Source organism: Penicillium verhagenii (assembly GCF_028828195.1).
Source record: "Penicillium verhagenii strain IBT 33310 chromosome Unknown utg000007l_segment0_segment0, whole genome shotgun sequence".
NCBI classification, from domain to species: Eukaryota; Fungi; Ascomycota; class Eurotiomycetes; order Eurotiales; family Aspergillaceae; genus Penicillium; species Penicillium verhagenii.
This window is the reverse complement of record NW_026643171.1, coordinates 1,735,018-1,752,815: the sequence shown is the minus strand read 5'-3', so window position 1 is coordinate 1,752,815 and position 17,798 is coordinate 1,735,018. Positions and strand designations below refer to the sequence as shown.

The following is a 17,798-nucleotide window of genomic DNA, read 5'->3' as shown; positions in this document are numbered from 1 at the left end:
ATGATCGTGTAAGCGTTGGTCTTGCTCATTTCACTCCGCATACTAGTGATAATTTTTTAATGTTTCACCTGGGCATTCGTGCACATACGTAGTACATGCTAGTAGATGGATTGATTGGACCTGTACGAGAACTTTCCTTCGTCTCCTAGGGTTGCTTTCTTGTGTACCCGGGTTACCAATTAGTAATATAGTAAAGCCAGAAAATAAAATTCCGTCATGATCCGTAGCTGATCGAAGCTTCGCGTTATCTAAACAATCTTAACAAAACTCACAAAACGCTCAATAACAACAAATTTAAAAAGACAATCAACCCCCCGATCCAGCCCGCGGCATATAACTCTAGTTATATGACCGCCTATACTCTTGTGAATATCCGTTATCTGCTTGGCCATACTGACCATACTGCGGATGCTCATGTGAAGATACATGCTGTCCATACTGAGGATGCTCATGTGCAGGTACATCCTGTCCATATTGCGGCTGCTCAAACCCCTCCTGCCCATATAGCGGCTGCTCAAATCCCTCATTTCCATAATGTGGTTGCGCGGGGTACTGCACCTCCGGCATTAGAGGCTGAGCCTGGGAAAGCCGAACCTGCTCGAACGACTCATTGTGCACGCTCATTTCGTGGCTAGTCTGTGCACTCAGCGCCTGTTGCTGGTTGACACCGACCAACTGCTCAGATTCACTATCCTCACTGGTAGCGTTGCCCTCGACCTCCTCCTTATAGATGCGTTTGTGATGGCGCACATGAACATGGTGTAAAGTGCGGTACATAGACTGCACCTCTCGGATGTACTCCATGGGATTGAAGTACGCGAGCCACGCGTAGACTCCGAACGGACCGCCCTGGTAGGCGCGTGGGACGGGCCGACCTTGCTCGTTGATCTGTGCGTACTTTTGCTCGGGATCGCTGGGGGAGTGTTGGACGCGGTAGACTTTTGTGTTGAATGCGTAGCGGATGAAGAATGCGAAGGGCACCATTTGGACGCAGATTACCATTGTGGGAATACCGGTGTGGACATCTGCGTAGCTGAGCTTGGGGGTTTGTTTGAAGACCTTTGAGGATTCGAGGACCATGAAGAGGACCTGGGATTGGTTATTGGTTAGGATGGTTGATTGCGTGGTTGGTTGACAGTGGTGGGGGGATTCGACTGACCTGTTCAAGGAAAATGAGACCGACCATCATTTTGAATGATAGGAGTTTCATCAATGGCTTGTGCTCTTTCATATAGTTTTTTGTGTTTGCGTAGAATCGGATGACGGCGTTGATGGCGATGGTTACGGAGACCTCTTGAATGAGCTCGAGCTGTTCAATCAGTCAGCAAACAATGTCTTCATCACCATATAAATTTGTATCCCACTTACCCAGAGATGGGCGAAAGCTGGTTGATTGGAACCAAGACAGTACCGATTGAAAGCTGCAGTGATACATTGAGCGATGGCGACAAATAAGGCGACGATCGGGTATTGCAATGTGCTATAGTAGCTAAGCTGTTTTGTGCCTGTTTATTAGTAACTGTATAATTTGTATTTTGTGAAGATAAAAATTGCTACTGACCTTCAGCCAGGAAACACCGTCCCTGTACTGATTCTTTCTAAAGATCTTCTTCACCTTCAGGTTTCCAAAGAACTCCTCGCGTTTTCGCTCACTCGGCGCGACGAATTCGATCAAGAGCATATGGAATGCGTAAAGCGCGAGGGCCTGGTAGAATTCGGTGAATCCTTCTAAATAAACGTAGGAGTTGGGAAAGGCAATGGACAGAAAAGAGGTTGTTGAGAAGGCGGGCAGCATGTGAACGATTCTCATAATTCTGCGTTCATTAGTATGTTTCAACCTTGGAGCTGTCAGAATGACTCTATGCAACATCAAACGTACTTGACTTGTTCGCTAGGAACGCTGCAGTGGGTAGAATGCTCTACCATGAGACTCAGAATTAATACCAAGGTGATTAATGTGCATACGCCAGAGACAATCAAGTTGAAGTGGTAGAAGGTCATGTTCCCAATGAACGGTTGTTCGACTGAAATAATTAGCTGTGATTTTTTGACTCGTGAATTTTGTCATTTGCTACACACCTTCTGTGAGATGAGCCGGTACCAGACATTCGTCACTCATCAAATATTCCGTAAATTCTCCCCGAGGGAAGATGGAAGCTCCGAATAAGCCCATGATTGTAAAATTATCGAGTCCGAATTAAACACTTGGGGTATATGCTAAGCCAAAGCCAAGATAACCTTGAAAACGCCAAGGTTCTCGTGCGGAGCGATCAAGCACTTGAGGTGGATTTAAGAAATTTCTGAGAGGCTGCTTAGGGAGACCAGACTTTATATTGCAGGGGCCAGGCCACATTTGGTATTCCCTGTTTGAAGAGGCATTGTTTTGACCTCTCTGCTTTGCCGATCAAAGCAATGATGGCAGCAGCCTGGTTTGGGGGCTGAGATGCACGTTGATAACGCCATGTAGAAGACTTGAAACGGGGACAACTCAGCCCTGTACTGAGCATGGTCCAATCCAGGAGTGCACTTCATCGTAACTGCGGTCCATGGGTGGGCCATAGGTAAGCCATAGTGGATGCTAGGGGAGGCCTGAACCATTCCATCTTCGGTAATCTGTTCGACGCCAATTTGGGGGCGCCAAGGCGCTGATCGACGGTGGCTGTGGAGTTAAAACCACGATATTCTAAACGTGGAAATGGCGCAAATTGTTCAGACTGTGTTTTCCCTGAACGTGGGATTTTCACCAATCATCGCCCTTTGATTCTTCAAGTCTGCCCAATTACCATTGTTTTGAGTTTTGGTGCCGACCGTCATAGTGGAGGAAAGGGTTCCAGGGTTGCGATTTGATGGCCTAGCGGTGTAGGTACAATGAGGCCCCACAGAGTTAGTCTGGCCACGATGATTTTGAACGTCGGCATACCTACTAGTAAGATCGCGGAAAAAATATAAGTAAGAGCGGAAATCTGATTCTCTCCATCGGGGTCCGATCGACTCCTGGGGAAAAAAACACTGGGAATTGGATAGTTCCAATGCACAGTGCGCAGATCGATGAACTTTGAGAAGATCACTGCGAAAATGAAGGTATTTTTTATCGGTGGCCTTCTTGCAATTTTTATTCGCTTTGAAAGATGTATACATTGAAATGGTGTATATCAGGCTTGTTCTGATATTCAAGATTGGAGGTAAAGCAAGGAAAAACCAAGCATTCATACTTGGTACTATACAGTGGCTCAACCAATCAAAGCACGTGTTCCATATCAGAACCTGAACTTCCAAGGCTAGAAGCTATGACCATCTATGACCATTACGATGATCTCTTCCAGCCTCGAACCAATTTCCTAAAATCGACATCCGACAGAAACTTCACGACACGAGCAAAAGTATCCAAAGGTCTCCACAGCGACAGCAGGTCTGTCGATCCCTTCCAGTTCTCAAGGCCACACCAAGACCAGCCAGACCCATCACATCACCCAATCCCTACACACGAAGAATTCGGCCCCAATCACACACAGCAACCCCCTGGCAGAAAAAAAGAAAGCAACTCAAGCATTTACCTGTCACACTCAACACCCAATCCGAAATGACGACCTTAAACCCCACAATGAAAGCATGGCTATACACCGGCACAGGAGGCGGTCTAGAGAAAAACATGCATCTCAACACCTCCGCCCGCACACCCCCGCCCCCGAAACCCAACGAAGTCCTCGTCCAAGTCCTCGTCGCCTCCCTCAATCCAGCAGACTACAAAGTTCCCGAGATGTTATTCGGTCTCGCAGCAAAGCTCGTGATCGGCACACCCGCGTCCCCAGGAATGGACTTTTGCGGACGCGTTCTCGCGACTGGGTCCGGGTCCGCCGCGACCCGCTTCACGGCCGGACAGCTCGTATTCGGATGTGCGAGTCGGCCGGTGAAGTTCGGCTCGTTGGCGGAGTGTTTGTGTATCTCTGCGGATCTGATTGCGGCGGTCCCGGACGGCGTGGCTGTGGAGCAGGCGGCGGGGATTGGGATTGCGGGACAGACGGCGCTGCAGTCGTTGGACGGGTATGTGAAGGCTGGGGATAAGGTATTTGTGAACGGGGGTTCCGGAGGCTGTGGCTTGTTTGCTATTCAGATTGCAAAGGGATTAGGGTGTCATGTTACGGCGACTTGCTCGACGAGGAATGTTGAGCTTTGTCGTAGTGTCGGGGCGGATGAGGTGATTGATTATACGGCTGAAAAAGATCTGAGTGCGACGCTTAGGGAAAGAGGGGTGGTTTTTGATCATATTCTTGATCATATTGGCCTGCCTTACGATCTTTACTTCCAGTGCCATCATTTCCTGAAGCCTGAGGGTGTGTTTCTACAGGTTGGGGCTAATAGTATGGCTATTCATGTGGGGAGAGTTGGATGGCCCAAGTTCTTGGGTGGTGGACGGAGGCAATACACCATTTTCTTTTTTGCTAACAAGCAGGCGCATGTTGTTGCGATTGGAGATATGCTACAGAAGGGGACGCTGAAGGTCCAGGTTGATAGTGAGTATGAGCTTGAAGATGCCGTTAAAGCATTTGAGAAGCTACGCTCGGGGAGGGCCAGGGGCAAGGTCTTGGTGCATGTTTGTAGGCAATAACCAACCATTATACTACTAAGTAATTAAGACTGGAAAGGAAGTCATCTGAGAAAAGAATTCCAATGCTCATTCCCAATCTTCGCCGACATAGAATCGTTCCCAAATACTAAGAGCTGGTGGAATTGGAACCTCATGCAAGGATTAGTAAGCTCACGCTATCGCGACTTTGCCCGGAGCGGCGAGGACCGAGGTCTCAATGGTCCGTGTTTCTTGCACATCTGAGGTCTCCACGTGGGATCTACAGTACAGATATCCCGCGAAACCAAGATTCCTGCCAGGAGCTTCGTGCAAACCTGGCAACTTCTAACATTCAATCAACTGAGTTCAATCCCGAGGGAGAGGCGATGCGTCTCAAAACATCAACAAAGAGCCCCTCAATAAAGCATTGTTGAAAGGGTTTCGAGATATCAGCACTCTTGAAAGCGATGCGTGAACCTTCTTGTCCCCTATGTGGGCACACCATACACTGTCCTAGTGATGAAGATGATCATATGCCCGGTTTACGTTTTGGGCGCCGCCCTTGGTATGCAGAAGCGCGAGGGCTATACAAATCCGATTCATTCCGCTCTGTTTCTCTCACTGGCTTGGGGTTCATAGTAGGCGATAGTTTGGCCCCAAGCGGTACACACACTTTGTTTGCACCGCTTGAAAGCGACAATTCCTACTTTAGGACTACTAATATGGTGAATCATTGGGTGCTGAGGCAATGGGATGTTTGCGGTTCTCGAACCGCAGGTTGGTGCTTTTGCTTCCACAATGTCTGCTGGGAACTACTTGCTCTTCGAATGGGAAATGGACAATTGAACCCTCTTCAGCTCAGGTCTGTTTTCTATCAGCTCTATTGTACTCCTTGTCCTAGGGGTTCATGGTCTCAACTCGGTCATGACGTTGGTCTATTTTACGGGCAATCTCTCAACACAAGCGCGACAAATTGGGATCTACTGCGCCGCGCTGACCCTTCTAAAATATCACCCATAAAGGATCTAGAATTCACCTCAATTGGATGCCTAGAGCCCTATTCTTTGGAACCTTCTCTCTCCGAGGCTACCAGAATCTTGTCCCGATACCGCACTATGCAGAAAAATTCCGAAAGATCCCAAGCGAAAAAGCGACCTCCTGTTCCTTGCATCTTCGATGAGCTATCCGCTGAGCTGAGATTTGAAATATTCTCATACTTATCCTTCGAAGAAGTCTTGAATTTAAGGCTTGTATGTCGTAGCCTCGCTCTCGCCGCTGCCGTTGGTGCGCTTCCAAGGGCATATTGGCGGAGTAGGTTCCTCCCTGGCCAAGATGCAGCCTTTATTGGTCAAGATGCAGCCTTTATTGGCATGACATTTAACAAATCTCAAGACTGGGCGCGGCTTTTCATGTGGATCAAAGTTTGTTGTAAAAACAGAACTTCAAACGTGGGAACTCGACACAGAATTTGGAATTGGTTGGAACCCATCGCAGCTCTTGCGCAACTGGAGAATAAATTAAGCGGGCCCCACGGATCAGTATACTATGGGGACGAAAGCAACCAAGGTGGTTTTCGAGGTCACCTTGATCTGAGCCTCAACCACAAGTATGTGCCCCCAAGTCTGCAAATGAGGAAGCTTTTTTCCGGTTCGGTAAGCGCCCTTCGCATGGAAAGACCTACCTGCGGGCCCTTGCAAGAGGGATGTCGTGCGCTCTACCACAGAGCACGATCACTGGTGCCCCAGGATGGGGCAAATGAACCAATCGGTATTTCCATCGTTCAGCTCAGTGGACGGAAATTCATAGCAGGAATTATGTTTCCGGGACCGGAGAACAACGCTACTGATCGCGCTATTGGTTTTCATATCCCATCTTCCCAGAAGTTGGTAAATGTACCACACACCACTGCCTTGCGAGCTATCTGGGTGGCATTCATACCAGAAGGGCTCACGGGAATCAAATTTGTGTTCAGGGACCGAAGTTCATCCAATTGGGTCGGTGAAACCAACTATTCCGGCACCGTCTTTGGCACCCTCTCTATACATGATGGTCCTGATTGGCCTTATCTGCTTGCTGGCTTGGATTATTTCAAGATAGTTTCGCTAGGCCTGAGCAAAATTGAGGGCTGTCCTGCAGACGACGTGCCTGACACATCCGGTAAATTGTCATCCTTTTCACCATACCCCTCGAATGAAATTGACTGGAACTGAATTGAAATCTAGCTCTCTCCTACACCCGTCCTCATAATCTCGGTCCCATTCTCAACGATGACGGTTTTCGATCGCAGAATTGCCTAGGTGGACCTCCGGCTAGGGTTAGGGGGCAGCGGGAACCTCTCCGTCGCGGACGCACCTAGTGTGTTCGTAAAGCTCAGCTAAGAAATCGTTGCTAAGCCATCGCTGGATGATAATGTAATCCGGGTCATCCTAGATGAAGTCAGTGGTAGCGTGGACTATCGAAAGTTCTATTTTCACAGGGCGTTTACCTCCGCCCAAGTCCAGGGAAGCTCGTGTGCAATAACGGTTGCAGAAAGTATGTCTTCGCGGCGAATCTAGTGCAGAGGAAGTCAGCACGTAGTAGTATCCAGCAGCTCACATCGAAGCTACCTCAAATCAATGGCAAGAAGATGGGCTTGTTCTTACCTTCAACCAAGTACCCTTCTTGTCCTGCGCCTCCTCTTCCATCTCTAGCAACTTCCTTATGTCATCCCTCTTTTGCAACCTTTGCTGAATGAAATCATCATCATGTCCCCACTCTTGCAACATTTCCCGAAGCCTCTGATCCCCCTTGGAGGTCTTCTCAATGTGCATGCTTTTTGTAGAATCCCGACCCACGTCGTGTGTCCTAACTGCCTCCTTCTCCTCCATATGCTCTTCCTTCTCCTTCTCTCTTGTCTCTCCCTCTTTCGGAAGATGTTCCTGTCCTTGGATATACTCGATGGGCTCTGCCTCTGTCTGCCTCGCTGGAGGCTGCTCGGCACGTGCGTTGGATTCCTCAAATTCAAACTTTTCCTTTCTGAGACGCATCAGCTGGCGCTTCTTCATCTCAACCTGCTCATCCATAGGAGCCCAATTTATTCCTGGGTTGCCAGCGGAATTCCCACTGTGCCCAGCTAATTGTGTTCCAAATATTGGCTCACAGGGCCGTTCAGCGGTCAATGTGTCCCGGGGTGGATGAGTAACGTCCGCATTCTTGGCGACATCGCTATCAGCTCCCTCGCGGCGATTCGATGACGGATGTGCAGGCAAGCCATCAAACTTATCTGCATCCCTCTCGCCCTTATCAGCATCCTTCTCTTTGGTTTCGATGTCCGGTGACTTTGAATTGGAAGGTGAAGACTCTTGTGGTTCTGGAATTTGAGTGCACGCCACCCCAGAATATTCCATCACGCAATATTGGCCATAATCGGTTATTGCCGTTGGGACTTGCGCTGGTGGAACTATCTCTTGGAAAGTCTCTTCATAAGTTGATAGACCCGGATGATGAAAGCCAGCATATACCCGTGACAAAACTTGAGACTGCATCAAAACTTGTCGAAATGGTACATGTGCAAGGAGAATGGATCAAACTATGCAGACGCTGTTAATAGCTGTCTATCTTGGTCTGCCTTGTGCCTTGAGAAACGATTCGATGAGCGTGTATTCAATACTATCGTCCCACCGTTACTGAAAGACTTGGTTAATTTCTGATTAGAAACAATTTTGATAGGGCAACCTTGGAATCTCTCAGGAAAAAATCAAGTCGGTGCATCGAAGTTTCTGAAAGACAATAAACATAAAAAAGCCCTTCGTAGGTTCACTCCGTTTTAATACCACACCTGCATGCAATCATCATCCATGTCCTGAAGTTCCTTTTCTCTTTTCCACTGCTTCAAGTCAAACTTCCCGTCCCGGAGATCATCCTGTTGGTCATTCCACAGGAAGGTGAAACCTTGAATAGTGCTTTTCACAGTACTGTCATCGTTGAGAATGTCGATCGCGCAGTGATGGACGCGATATCGGTCCGTTTCATAGGAAGCGAGTAGATCAAGCTGTTTCTTCGACATGATTTCGAACACCTTACCATCAACCACCTGGACTGGGTTGTGGATAAGGGCAGGGTACGAGCCCCAGAGTTTGACGCCATAGCCCGTCAGCCTGGCACGACGCATAGCAGGAAGGGGGTCTAGCATTCTCAAGACCTCAGACAGTGTTTTCGGATCCATCAGTGTCCCGTAGAGAAAACAGAACAGGGGTTCGAAGGGATCTGCGGGGATTGAAGCATGTTGAGTCGACTGGGGCTTGGAGGCGTTGAGCTTGCGCAGCATGCGCGATTCAGGTGAGAGTGTTGCGTCCATTGTTTTGGCACGTGGATCCTGCAGTGTATCCATGATCAGCAATTCGTCTAATTTCGTGTTTTTCTTCTGACGGATTCGGTTTCGGAGATAAACAAGGCAGACAAACGCAGAGTGAAGGAGGCAGAAGGATGCTTTGTTTTCCGAGGACGGGGGGATGAAGGAGAGGAGTGTTGAGATTCGACGGTTGAGATGAAGGAGCTAAGCTTTTTTTAAGATTTCACTTGCCGTTATTGTTGTGCATCGAATTTAGCAATGTTCATTAGAAGCACGTGGCTAAGTCAGCCCTTTCCTTTGTTAACTATTTGATTCCCCAATCGACTAATCCACCAGCTACTTTGCATAGAAAGCGGCGAGAAAAGCTGCATTTGTTGCAGAAACACCAACTACTATGATCCGACACGCTCTCACTATGGTCACCAGTCTATGCTTTCGGCGCAAAACCCTTCTGGCTGATTAATCTGCCGATCGAATCTGCAGGTCAAAAAAATTCCAAGATGCAGGTGTATCACCTATTATTTTAACTGGAGACTGCAGGGTACAGATCAAATTCAATGGAGCTGTCAGCAACAACATTATCCACCAAGAAAACTCTCACGAAAAAAAAGGCAGGCACGTGACACCACAGTGCTCGCAGCCTAGCAGCCTCAATGCGCGCAGGCCATGGACTACAAGGTCAGGTGGCAAGAGAGATTTGCCCTGGCGAGTAAGAGAGCACTCACAATCTGTGACTACAACATTTTCAGCATGTACTAGAACTGGCTCTACACCATGATGGTCACGTAGCCCTTTGTCACCCTTGCTTGCCTTTTTTACCCCTTTCACCCCTTGTTCGAGCCAGTTGTGAACCAAAAAATCAATGGCCAATCCTCGGAGCACATGATGAATGCAATCGCCCCAGGAGCCATACAAGATAATTCTGACTTTGTTGTGGTATCATATGAAAGTGGAGTTAGAAGTGGGCCGGCTCGGTTCTCGGGGAGAGCCGCAATGGGCCCTGGGCCGCGTAGATCTCGATCCGTACAAACTTGGGGTTCAGTGGACCCGTGGACCCACTATCGACTTCAAATGAAGGTGGTGACATTTTCGGGATCCCTCTCCGGGGATGCATACTAGTGCTCAGACGAAAGAGCGGTCTACCTCGACAATATTGCTATGTGATCAGGGTTGCATATTATGATTATGTGCTGCATTTGTCTCAGGAAAGAGCCTTGATTTGCAGATCATATCTGGAATTGAGTTCGGATAGTGGATGCTTATTGGAGGGGAGGTCAGCCGACGCAAGTACTTGCTACATTTTCGATTTTTCAAGTACAGAAAGGCTAGAAAAGGCTCATGTGCGATTTTTGAATCTGGGTAAATACTTGTACGTTTCAACATTGAACACTGCTGCCTCGGTTTCTCCTCTCTTCCACCATTTTCACTTCCACTATTCTCTCTACTCCGCCTCCACGCCTCGTTGTTAGTAGTAATTTAATACATCAACCCCGAGATCGCATCCTTGCGATATTCGTGACCCTCCTCCGAATCCTCCTCCGAACCCTCCCACAACCAAATCAACATGACGAAAACCACCATCATGAAGGACAACAGGGATGCAGCACAGGAAAGGGCGCCTGAGGAGTTGGTAGCCCCCGTGGATCACGATTTCCACAGTAGTTGGGGATCTGTTTACTCAACCCGTGGTTTCACAGGTGACGAGCGCGCTCGCGAGCTATGGAAACTATATGCCACCAACCCGGGCGCAGTTGAACGCCAATACCACTTGCTTTTGAGTGAATATACAGAGAAGTTCCACAGCTTCTTCAAAGGCTACTGGCCCATCTCGCTACATGCCCACGTCAGCGATGTTCTGGTTCCTACAACCATGGCCTCCTTGATTCTCAACACGGCTTCGACGTGTCCACTAATCATTGAATCGCCGGAGCTATCACCTATGTTGAATGACGACCCAGAGCCTGAAAAAATCCAAATCTTTGTACGGAATCTGCTTGGTTGGACGGAAAGCCACGTAAAGAGGCCCCGATTTGCGACCGTAGAGGGCATTTATGGTAGTGGATCTGGACCCTTGGTAAGCCTTTTCTCGGATATCTCTGGCTTTGCAGGAAGTTACTTACATTAGCAGGCGCATGCTTCCCATGAGTGGGAGTATAACATTATCGCAACTGGCGATGAGCCTGTGATGATCCGTAGTGAAGACTTTGCACCGGACCGTTTACTGCCAAAGCTCATTCAGGCCAAGCAGAACGACTGTATCGCCGTAATTGTTGATTTGGTCAGCACTTCTGACGGTTCTGTATTCTCCCCCGAGAACTTCAAATTGCTCCGCGAATGCTGCGATCAAGCAAAGCTGTTCCTAGTAGTGGATGAGGCTATGACAGCCATCCGATGTGGAGCACCATGGGCATGCCAAAGAGAAGAGTACTACCAGGCCGGTCTTGAGCCAGATATGGTTGTATTCGGCAAAGGATTGTGCGTCAGTGGAATAGCGATGAACTTTGATGGTCTCATGATGAAGCATCTCAAGTTCCAGGAAAGAGCACAAATAACTCAAAGTATCCGATTCTGGCGTGCGCTGATCAGCCGTCCGGTGGCTGTGCCTGTCCTGATTGAGTCTCTGGGGATTTTGAACTTGGCCGACGCAGAGGATTGGGCTGCACGAAGCTTGCAAATTGGACGAACAGTCCGCAGCTTCATTTCTGATCATGCAGGTACCCATTGCAAAAAGGACCATATACCGACACGTGGGCTTGGCGCTTTCATTGCCGTTGATCGAGATATATCGAAGCAATTTTGCGTTATGGCAGCTATTCGGAGGCGTTCTAATTGGGTTCGATGGCTTCCCAAGCTTGACAGCGGAGCCGTGGACCGCAAGGCGCTGGAGCAGTATGTGGTGGGGCCTCAAGGCAGGGTGAATCGACGTGCACTCTCAAAGGAGGCAGAAGAGCAGCAAAATCTTCCACTGTGGTGTTTTGTGTGCGGGATTAATGCCACTGAGAAGGACTGGTGCCGTACTTGCTTCCTGGGAACATGTGAAAATGAGGATTGCGTTGACTCATTTTCCACACACGGATGTGTTTAATAGTTTTTCCACCACTGCACTGGATTATCAAGGTCCGGTTCAATCTTGGAATTCAAAATTATAAATCCCGACATCTAGATGGCGACTGGAAAAGGTGCTCAACGAACACTCCGCAACAAATGAGGACAGAGTTCTGGTGAATGGTGGTGTATTTTCTAGGTTTATGAACTCTCAAGTGCTTAAAGCAGACAATCTTGTAGAACTCTAAAAAATGTGCTCAACTTTATATCGCGCATACCCTATATGAATCCGAATTCATATGAAAATCGAACATCTGAATATTCTACAAGATTTCAAGATTCCATCTAGAAGTTCCTTTCTCTTTTAACCATTCCTAAGGTTGAAAATCTGCTCAACTTTAAGGTTGCGCATAGCCTATATCAATCCTGAGACCATACTAAATTTAGCCTTCTTGATCTACTAGTACCTTCTAGAATACCCCTTAAAAACCAAATAACCTTAGAGAAGGAAACAAGCTTAAAGAAGGATGTACTATTAACCTTAAGGACAACGTTTCAAGAATGCGCTCAACTTTAAAATCGCGCATAGCCTATATGAACCTGAATCCATATTGAAATTGAATATTCTAGAAGCATGCCTTCTTTTTTAACCATGGCTAAAATTGAAAATCTGCTCAACTTTAAACCGCGCATAGCCTATATCAATCCTAAACCGTACTCGGTTTAGCCTTTCTGATCTACCTTCTAGAACAACTATTAAAAAGCAAACAAGCTTAAAGAAGTAAACAAGATTTAAGAAATACCATTCACGGCAAAGAACAAAAAAATGCGCTCAAATGCGTTCAACTTTAAAATCGTGCATAGCCTATACAAATTGGACATCACGAGCTAACACATACATGATAGGCAATACGTAGCATATATATGTCATCCAGCATTGAATAATCTCTGGCCTTGCGATTTTGGAATTCAATCGCTAACATTTGAAGGTTGCGTGTTCAAATGGAAGAGCGGGCCGCTTTTCTAAGGATATCCACGTGCCCAGTTGATCATCATTTTTTCATTTTTTCTATCCTTGGGTAAGATCCATGGATACATTTCAAGGTTTATCAAAACTTCCGTTTCGGTTGCCGTGCCAAAATATTAGGAAATTGGGTCATCGCTTTATGGACCTCGGTAGTAATTTCTGATGGCATCAAAAGGGAATTTCTACAAGACACCTGGTCAACGAAGGGCAAAAATACGCCATTAACCTTGGAAGAAATATGATGCCAGGGAGCCCCCTGGAGATGGTGTACAAGTTATATTACTGGGCTATTCGGAGTTGAGAGTCTATGTGAGCTGAGAAAGAGCCAACTAGTGACAGCCGCAATTAAACAAACGGCAGCTATGGCAGTCAGTAAACATCAGGCAATAGACAGGGAGAGGACTTGCCGAGGACGCATTGAAGCTCAAAGTACCCGAGCTGCTCGACTAGTAGCCCAGCCAGAAGCGGTCCGGTCATCAAACCGGCCATGAAACTCATACCAGTTATGGCAATGGCGCGTGAATAGCCTCCATTAGGGCCAAATATTCCAGGATTGTCAGTCTCCAGTAGATCAATTGTTTCTGTAACTAATATCAGCTGCAGCCCCCGAAAATCAGACTAAGGTATCCTCACCTGTTGCTTCCATTGTTCCTACGCCGCCCAACATACACATCAAACATCCAAGCATGGCCATGGAGACTGCGTAGATGACCTTTCCTCGACTTCCCTCATTTGCCCACGGGAAGCGATCGTCTCCGGGAATGCCTAGGAGAAACAGGAAGGGGATGAGAGCGATGAATCCAATGGTCGTTGGGGTTCGTGATCCAATGCGATCCCTAAGCCACCCTACAAACGGGGCCAGGACCATTCCCGGTCCCTGGATCGAAGTCATCAGTAGTCCAACGGGGAGGACGCCCCAACCAAACGCATCGCGCACATGCACCGCCAATGTTGACTCGAAGCAGGCAATCAAAAGAGCGGATACATAGTAGCCAAAGATACCGGCCGCAAAACGAGACTGACGAAAGAGGCACAGGTAGAAGCGCCAGCCTTGAATTTCAACAGGAGAAGCTTCGGGGCTGTCAATACCATTGGGTGTTGAGGGTGACTCTGAGGAATCGTTGAGAAGAGGATCGCGCTCCTCGTTCTCTGAAGTATGCTGTCTTTCCACCATCAGCAAGCGCATGATGATATCCACCACTAGGAAACCGATTGCACCAGCCCACGCAAGCCAGTATCCGCCTAATCCAAATAAGATTCCTGCCAGTACCGGCCCGGTAGTAGTCCCCACCGCCGTCATGGTCGAGCTCAAGCCAGCGATCTTGCCCATGTGTTCCGATCCAATATTCTCAGTCATCGTTACCATTCCAACAATCCATAATGCGTTGCTAGCGATAGATTGAAAAAAGCGCCCGATAAATAGCCATGATACTATGTTGGGAACCCGGTCAGTATTGGATTTGAGAGCAAGGGGAAGGAAAATTGCTCACATGTGGTAGTCAGCGATAGACAAACGACGCTCACTAGGGCCAGTACCAGCAAAATCAACAGCAGTAATTTCTTCGAGGATGTCGCGTCGGCAATGGACCCTATAAATGGACTGGAAACAACTGACACGAATGCTCCCTCAGCCAAGAAAATGGAAGTATATCGCTGGGTGGAAGACGCGGCTAGACCGATACGGTCTTCAAGGATGGTCGGTAGCAAGGGCACCATGAACGCGAAGAGCAGCTCGTCTAATAGTGCGTGCAATAATGACAATTAGTCAACTTGTGCCCATCTGTGTTTTTGGGAACCATTGTGGCGTACCAGTGAACAAAGCCAGGCACATCGTGCTAATGATGAAGCCATCGGAAGAGCGCCAGTGGTGGCGAACTGCACGCTGTGGAACGTTTGGTTCGCCCTGAGAGCTTGACCATACCATACTAGTGTTGGTTGATGACGGCTGGAGAGTCCCCAAGCTTTCATGCGCCAGAGTGAGACAAGTGCTGCACGACGATGCAGGATTCGGGGAGATTTAATGATAGTAAACAAATCAGGGAAACAGCACGAGTGTGGAGGTATTCTAACGGGAGATATGCAATTAGTCAGGAACCAAGTAAGGGGCCCAGAATTCTCGGGATCGGGATTAGCCTTATCCCTGGCAAGTTCCTCTAGTATGTATGATGCATCACAAACCCGTTTCTGGAGAAAGACAGCGCTAATTGGCTCTTAATAGGACCAAACATATGCATATACCCGATTTAGAGATTTTGAACAAGCTTTTATTTTTCCCCAGAATGAGTACTCCATATTCAAAATCAATATGTATTAAATCAATAAATGAGCAGGAATAAAAGACGCGGCTGCAGCTTTATCCATCAAAGATCCGGAGGGGAGATAAATGTGGGCCTTATGGGCATGCTTAGCGTGGGATCGGGACCGGGACCGTGGGTGGCGTGGAGATCGGCCAACGATATCAGTTAGAGATCCGCCAACCTCAATGGGACCAATGTTGAGCTTTACCAAAGTCCCATCTGACTATTTCATCGAATTCAAGTTCTAGATTGAATGAAAGGCAGCTGAAAACAGCAGATGTTACGATGGATGTTTATACTATCCATGGCGCATACATAGTATACATGTATTGTATCTCCATGGTCACTGGTGACGAACCTTGGAAACTATCCTATGCATTCAGTATGAACCTCGTATTAATTTATTGAACAGTTTATCGACTGAGCGGCTTGTACTTTATAAGGTCGGGTTTCTGGTCGGGCATGTCGTAATCTCCGAACGACCCATGAGTGTAACCAGTCTTATAAGAGCAATAATGCGTGCAGAACGAACCAGAAACTGCATCTAACAAAGAGAAGTTCAATGTGTAGGTGTTGACAAACATGATAGTTCAGTGTTGGAGGCTTGGAGGCTTGGAGCTGTGCAGTAATCGAGTTTGGGGTCGAGGGCTCGAGGCTCGAGGCAGTCAGACAAAAAAGAAAGAAAGAAAGAAAAAAAGGAAAAAAAGAAAAAAAGGAAAAAAAGAAAAAAAGAAGTGCAGTCGGAAGGTGTCGAACCTCCGTCTCTCACATGTGTCGGGACCCCAGCCTGATCTGTTAATAATACTTCTGTACATTCCAGGCCAGGCAAGACTGTCCATAATGACTGGCAGTGAGCGTGCTAACCAACTGCACCACGTCGGCGTTTGTTAATCGGAAATGACGTAAAGATTCATTTGAGGCTGACGCTAGTCTCAATAGCGTAACCCCGGTTCTGTTATTCGGCCAATCAACCTCAGTAAACCGCTTTCCTCTTCCCCACATCTGACCAATCAGCAGTGACAACCCAGACTTTATTTTTCGGATGATCTGCTGTCTTTATGGACTGATCTGGACTGGCTAATTATCCATTCCCGTATTCTCCAGATATTGTTGCTCCCCGTCGAAGATCAATTCGGCTTGCTCTAGACTGGTCAGGCCTTGACGGTTTGCGGCCCGAGTTAAACCATGGGATTTTTACAAAGCGGGAGGTTAATCCGACCAATCTTCAAACTGGTCCAAATACGGGAATCAAGCCACATTCACATACTTTCTCATTGATGAATTTCTCACTGGCAGGAATGACTTCCTGGAAGCGCCTTAGATAATAGTTGAAGAAATGAAAAAAGAAAACTGCAAACGGAATTGCCACAGCCCTCGTATGAGCTTTTTGTCACCGCCCCTTATGTTATGTAGCATTTTCCTGAAGAAAGAAATGTATCAATGATGATAAGCTGAGTGCATGAGACTGCCGTTGATTTCGGCAAGGCTAGAACATTATTTCTTTCAAATCAAATGTTAGTTCCAAATAGATCCCTTACTTGTTATGGTGATGAAAACTCTCGGTTCCGGGGTTCCAGTTCAAATATTTCCTTTCTCCCCGTATAATATCATGTAATGATATAATGGATGGATGTGTCGGCAGGGTAGGATTCAAATTTTCAAATGCCTAGTAGGTAGTGGGTATGTGATGAAATCATATTCCCGTCCAGGATGTCCACCTGCGAATATAAAAGTCTGGACCGTTTCTCTTCTCCGTCTTTGATATCAAAATTTCTTTTCTTTTTGAATTCACATGTATTAACTAGGCCCAATAAGCCTTTACTTCAAAACAAGTTAATCAATATCCATTATCCAATATGCCAGCTGGACCGTTGGGAGATGACGATTGGGTTGACCTGCACTTGACGGATTCCATGGGCGGGCTACCCGTTCGAGTTCAAAATTCCGAACTTCAATGGTACATATACATCTTATGATTCTGCACATGTGTTATACAAGGCTATTTAAAAGGATTGTTACTCTAACATGGTCTCCTCTATAGGGGGAAGTTCTATGCTGATGGGAACAAAAATGATGAGATAAGTCCACAACAAGTTGACGAGACTGTGATTCCACCATTCAGCTCCGGGCCAGCAGATATCTGGACATGTGGCAGAGAGGATGCTCCCTCAGGATCTCAAGGAAGTTTTGATTTAATTGATCAAAACACAGGTGGTGGTAAAATTTGTTCCATTGACTGGAACGCCCCCTACGCCCCGGGTCCAGGCAACGAAAATTCGGTCACGGCCAGAGACCTGAATAGCCAGGACTACGCTGTTGATATTGTTGGGCATTTTAAGAAAGATAATGGGACTTTGGGGACAGTTGATGTTGACATTAGTCATGCTTCTTCTTGATTTATGGGTTGGTGGGATTCCAAAAGTGATCACGGGGATATTTGGGCTGAGCTGGAAAAATTGTATGACAAGATCAGGACATCTGGATATAGGGCGCCTTGGTGGGAAGTGGGACGTAACTAAGCAAACACTATTGACA

The 17,798-nt window shown here is 47.3% G+C and overlaps 8 protein-coding genes across 8 annotated transcripts; 4 read left to right on the top strand and 4 right to left on the bottom strand.

Annotated features, from left to right (window-relative positions):
* Positions 1–339: 339 nt before the first annotated feature.
* N7466_007335 (OSTA/TMEM184 family protein) lies at positions 340–2,173 on the bottom strand (the record flags this gene model as incomplete). The annotated part of the gene is made up of 6 exons (XM_057166724.1): positions 340–1,089; positions 1,160–1,309; positions 1,369–1,494; positions 1,562–1,814; positions 1,880–2,024; positions 2,080–2,173. The coding sequence occupies 6 exons, from the start codon at positions 2,171–2,173 to the stop codon at positions 340–342; spliced, it is 1,518 nt and encodes a 505-aa protein (XP_057019765.1).
* Positions 2,174–3,580: 1,407 nt separating this feature from the next.
* On the top strand, positions 3,581–4,606 carry N7466_007334 (NAD(P)-dependent alcohol dehydrogenase; the record flags this gene model as incomplete). Its single annotated transcript, XM_057166723.1, has 1 exon — positions 3,581–4,606. One exon carries the CDS (start codon positions 3,581–3,583, stop codon positions 4,604–4,606), a length of 1,026 nt encoding a protein of 341 aa, XP_057019764.1.
* A 1,073-nt stretch (positions 4,607–5,679) lies between these two features.
* N7466_007333 (uncharacterized protein) lies at positions 5,680–6,774 on the top strand (the record flags this gene model as incomplete). Its single annotated transcript, XM_057166722.1, has 1 exon — positions 5,680–6,774. One exon carries the CDS (start codon positions 5,680–5,682, stop codon positions 6,772–6,774), a length of 1,095 nt encoding a protein of 364 aa, XP_057019763.1.
* Positions 6,775–6,879: 105 nt separating this feature from the next.
* Positions 6,880–7,950, bottom strand: N7466_007332 (uncharacterized protein; the record flags this gene model as incomplete). The annotated part of the gene is made up of 3 exons (XM_057166721.1): positions 6,880–6,990; positions 7,050–7,115; positions 7,207–7,950. The coding sequence occupies 3 exons, from the start codon at positions 7,948–7,950 to the stop codon at positions 6,880–6,882; spliced, it is 921 nt and encodes a 306-aa protein (XP_057019762.1).
* A 419-nt stretch (positions 7,951–8,369) lies between these two features.
* On the bottom strand, positions 8,370–8,900 carry N7466_007331 (gamma-glutamylcyclotransferase family protein; the record flags this gene model as incomplete). Its single annotated transcript, XM_057166720.1, has 1 exon — positions 8,370–8,900. The coding sequence occupies one exon, from the start codon at positions 8,898–8,900 to the stop codon at positions 8,370–8,372; it is 531 nt and encodes a 176-aa protein (XP_057019761.1).
* Positions 8,901–10,458: 1,558 nt separating this feature from the next.
* Positions 10,459–11,979, top strand: N7466_007330 (uncharacterized protein; the record flags this gene model as incomplete). The annotated part of the gene is made up of 2 exons (XM_057166719.1): positions 10,459–10,968; positions 11,023–11,979. 2 exons carry the CDS (start codon positions 10,459–10,461, stop codon positions 11,977–11,979), a joined length of 1,467 nt encoding a protein of 488 aa, XP_057019760.1.
* Positions 11,980–13,335: 1,356 nt separating this feature from the next.
* On the bottom strand, positions 13,336–14,890 carry N7466_007329 (uncharacterized protein; the record flags this gene model as incomplete). The annotated part of the gene is made up of 4 exons (XM_057166718.1): positions 13,336–13,547; positions 13,600–14,397; positions 14,457–14,702; positions 14,776–14,890. 4 exons carry the CDS (start codon positions 14,888–14,890, stop codon positions 13,336–13,338), a joined length of 1,371 nt encoding a protein of 456 aa, XP_057019759.1.
* A 2,229-nt stretch (positions 14,891–17,119) lies between these two features.
* N7466_007328 (aegerolysin family protein) lies at positions 17,120–17,659 on the top strand (the record flags this gene model as incomplete). Its single annotated transcript, XM_057166717.1, has 2 exons — positions 17,120–17,220; positions 17,305–17,659. The coding sequence occupies 2 exons, from the start codon at positions 17,120–17,122 to the stop codon at positions 17,657–17,659; spliced, it is 456 nt and encodes a 151-aa protein (XP_057019758.1).
* Positions 17,660–17,798: the final 139 nt, after the last annotated feature.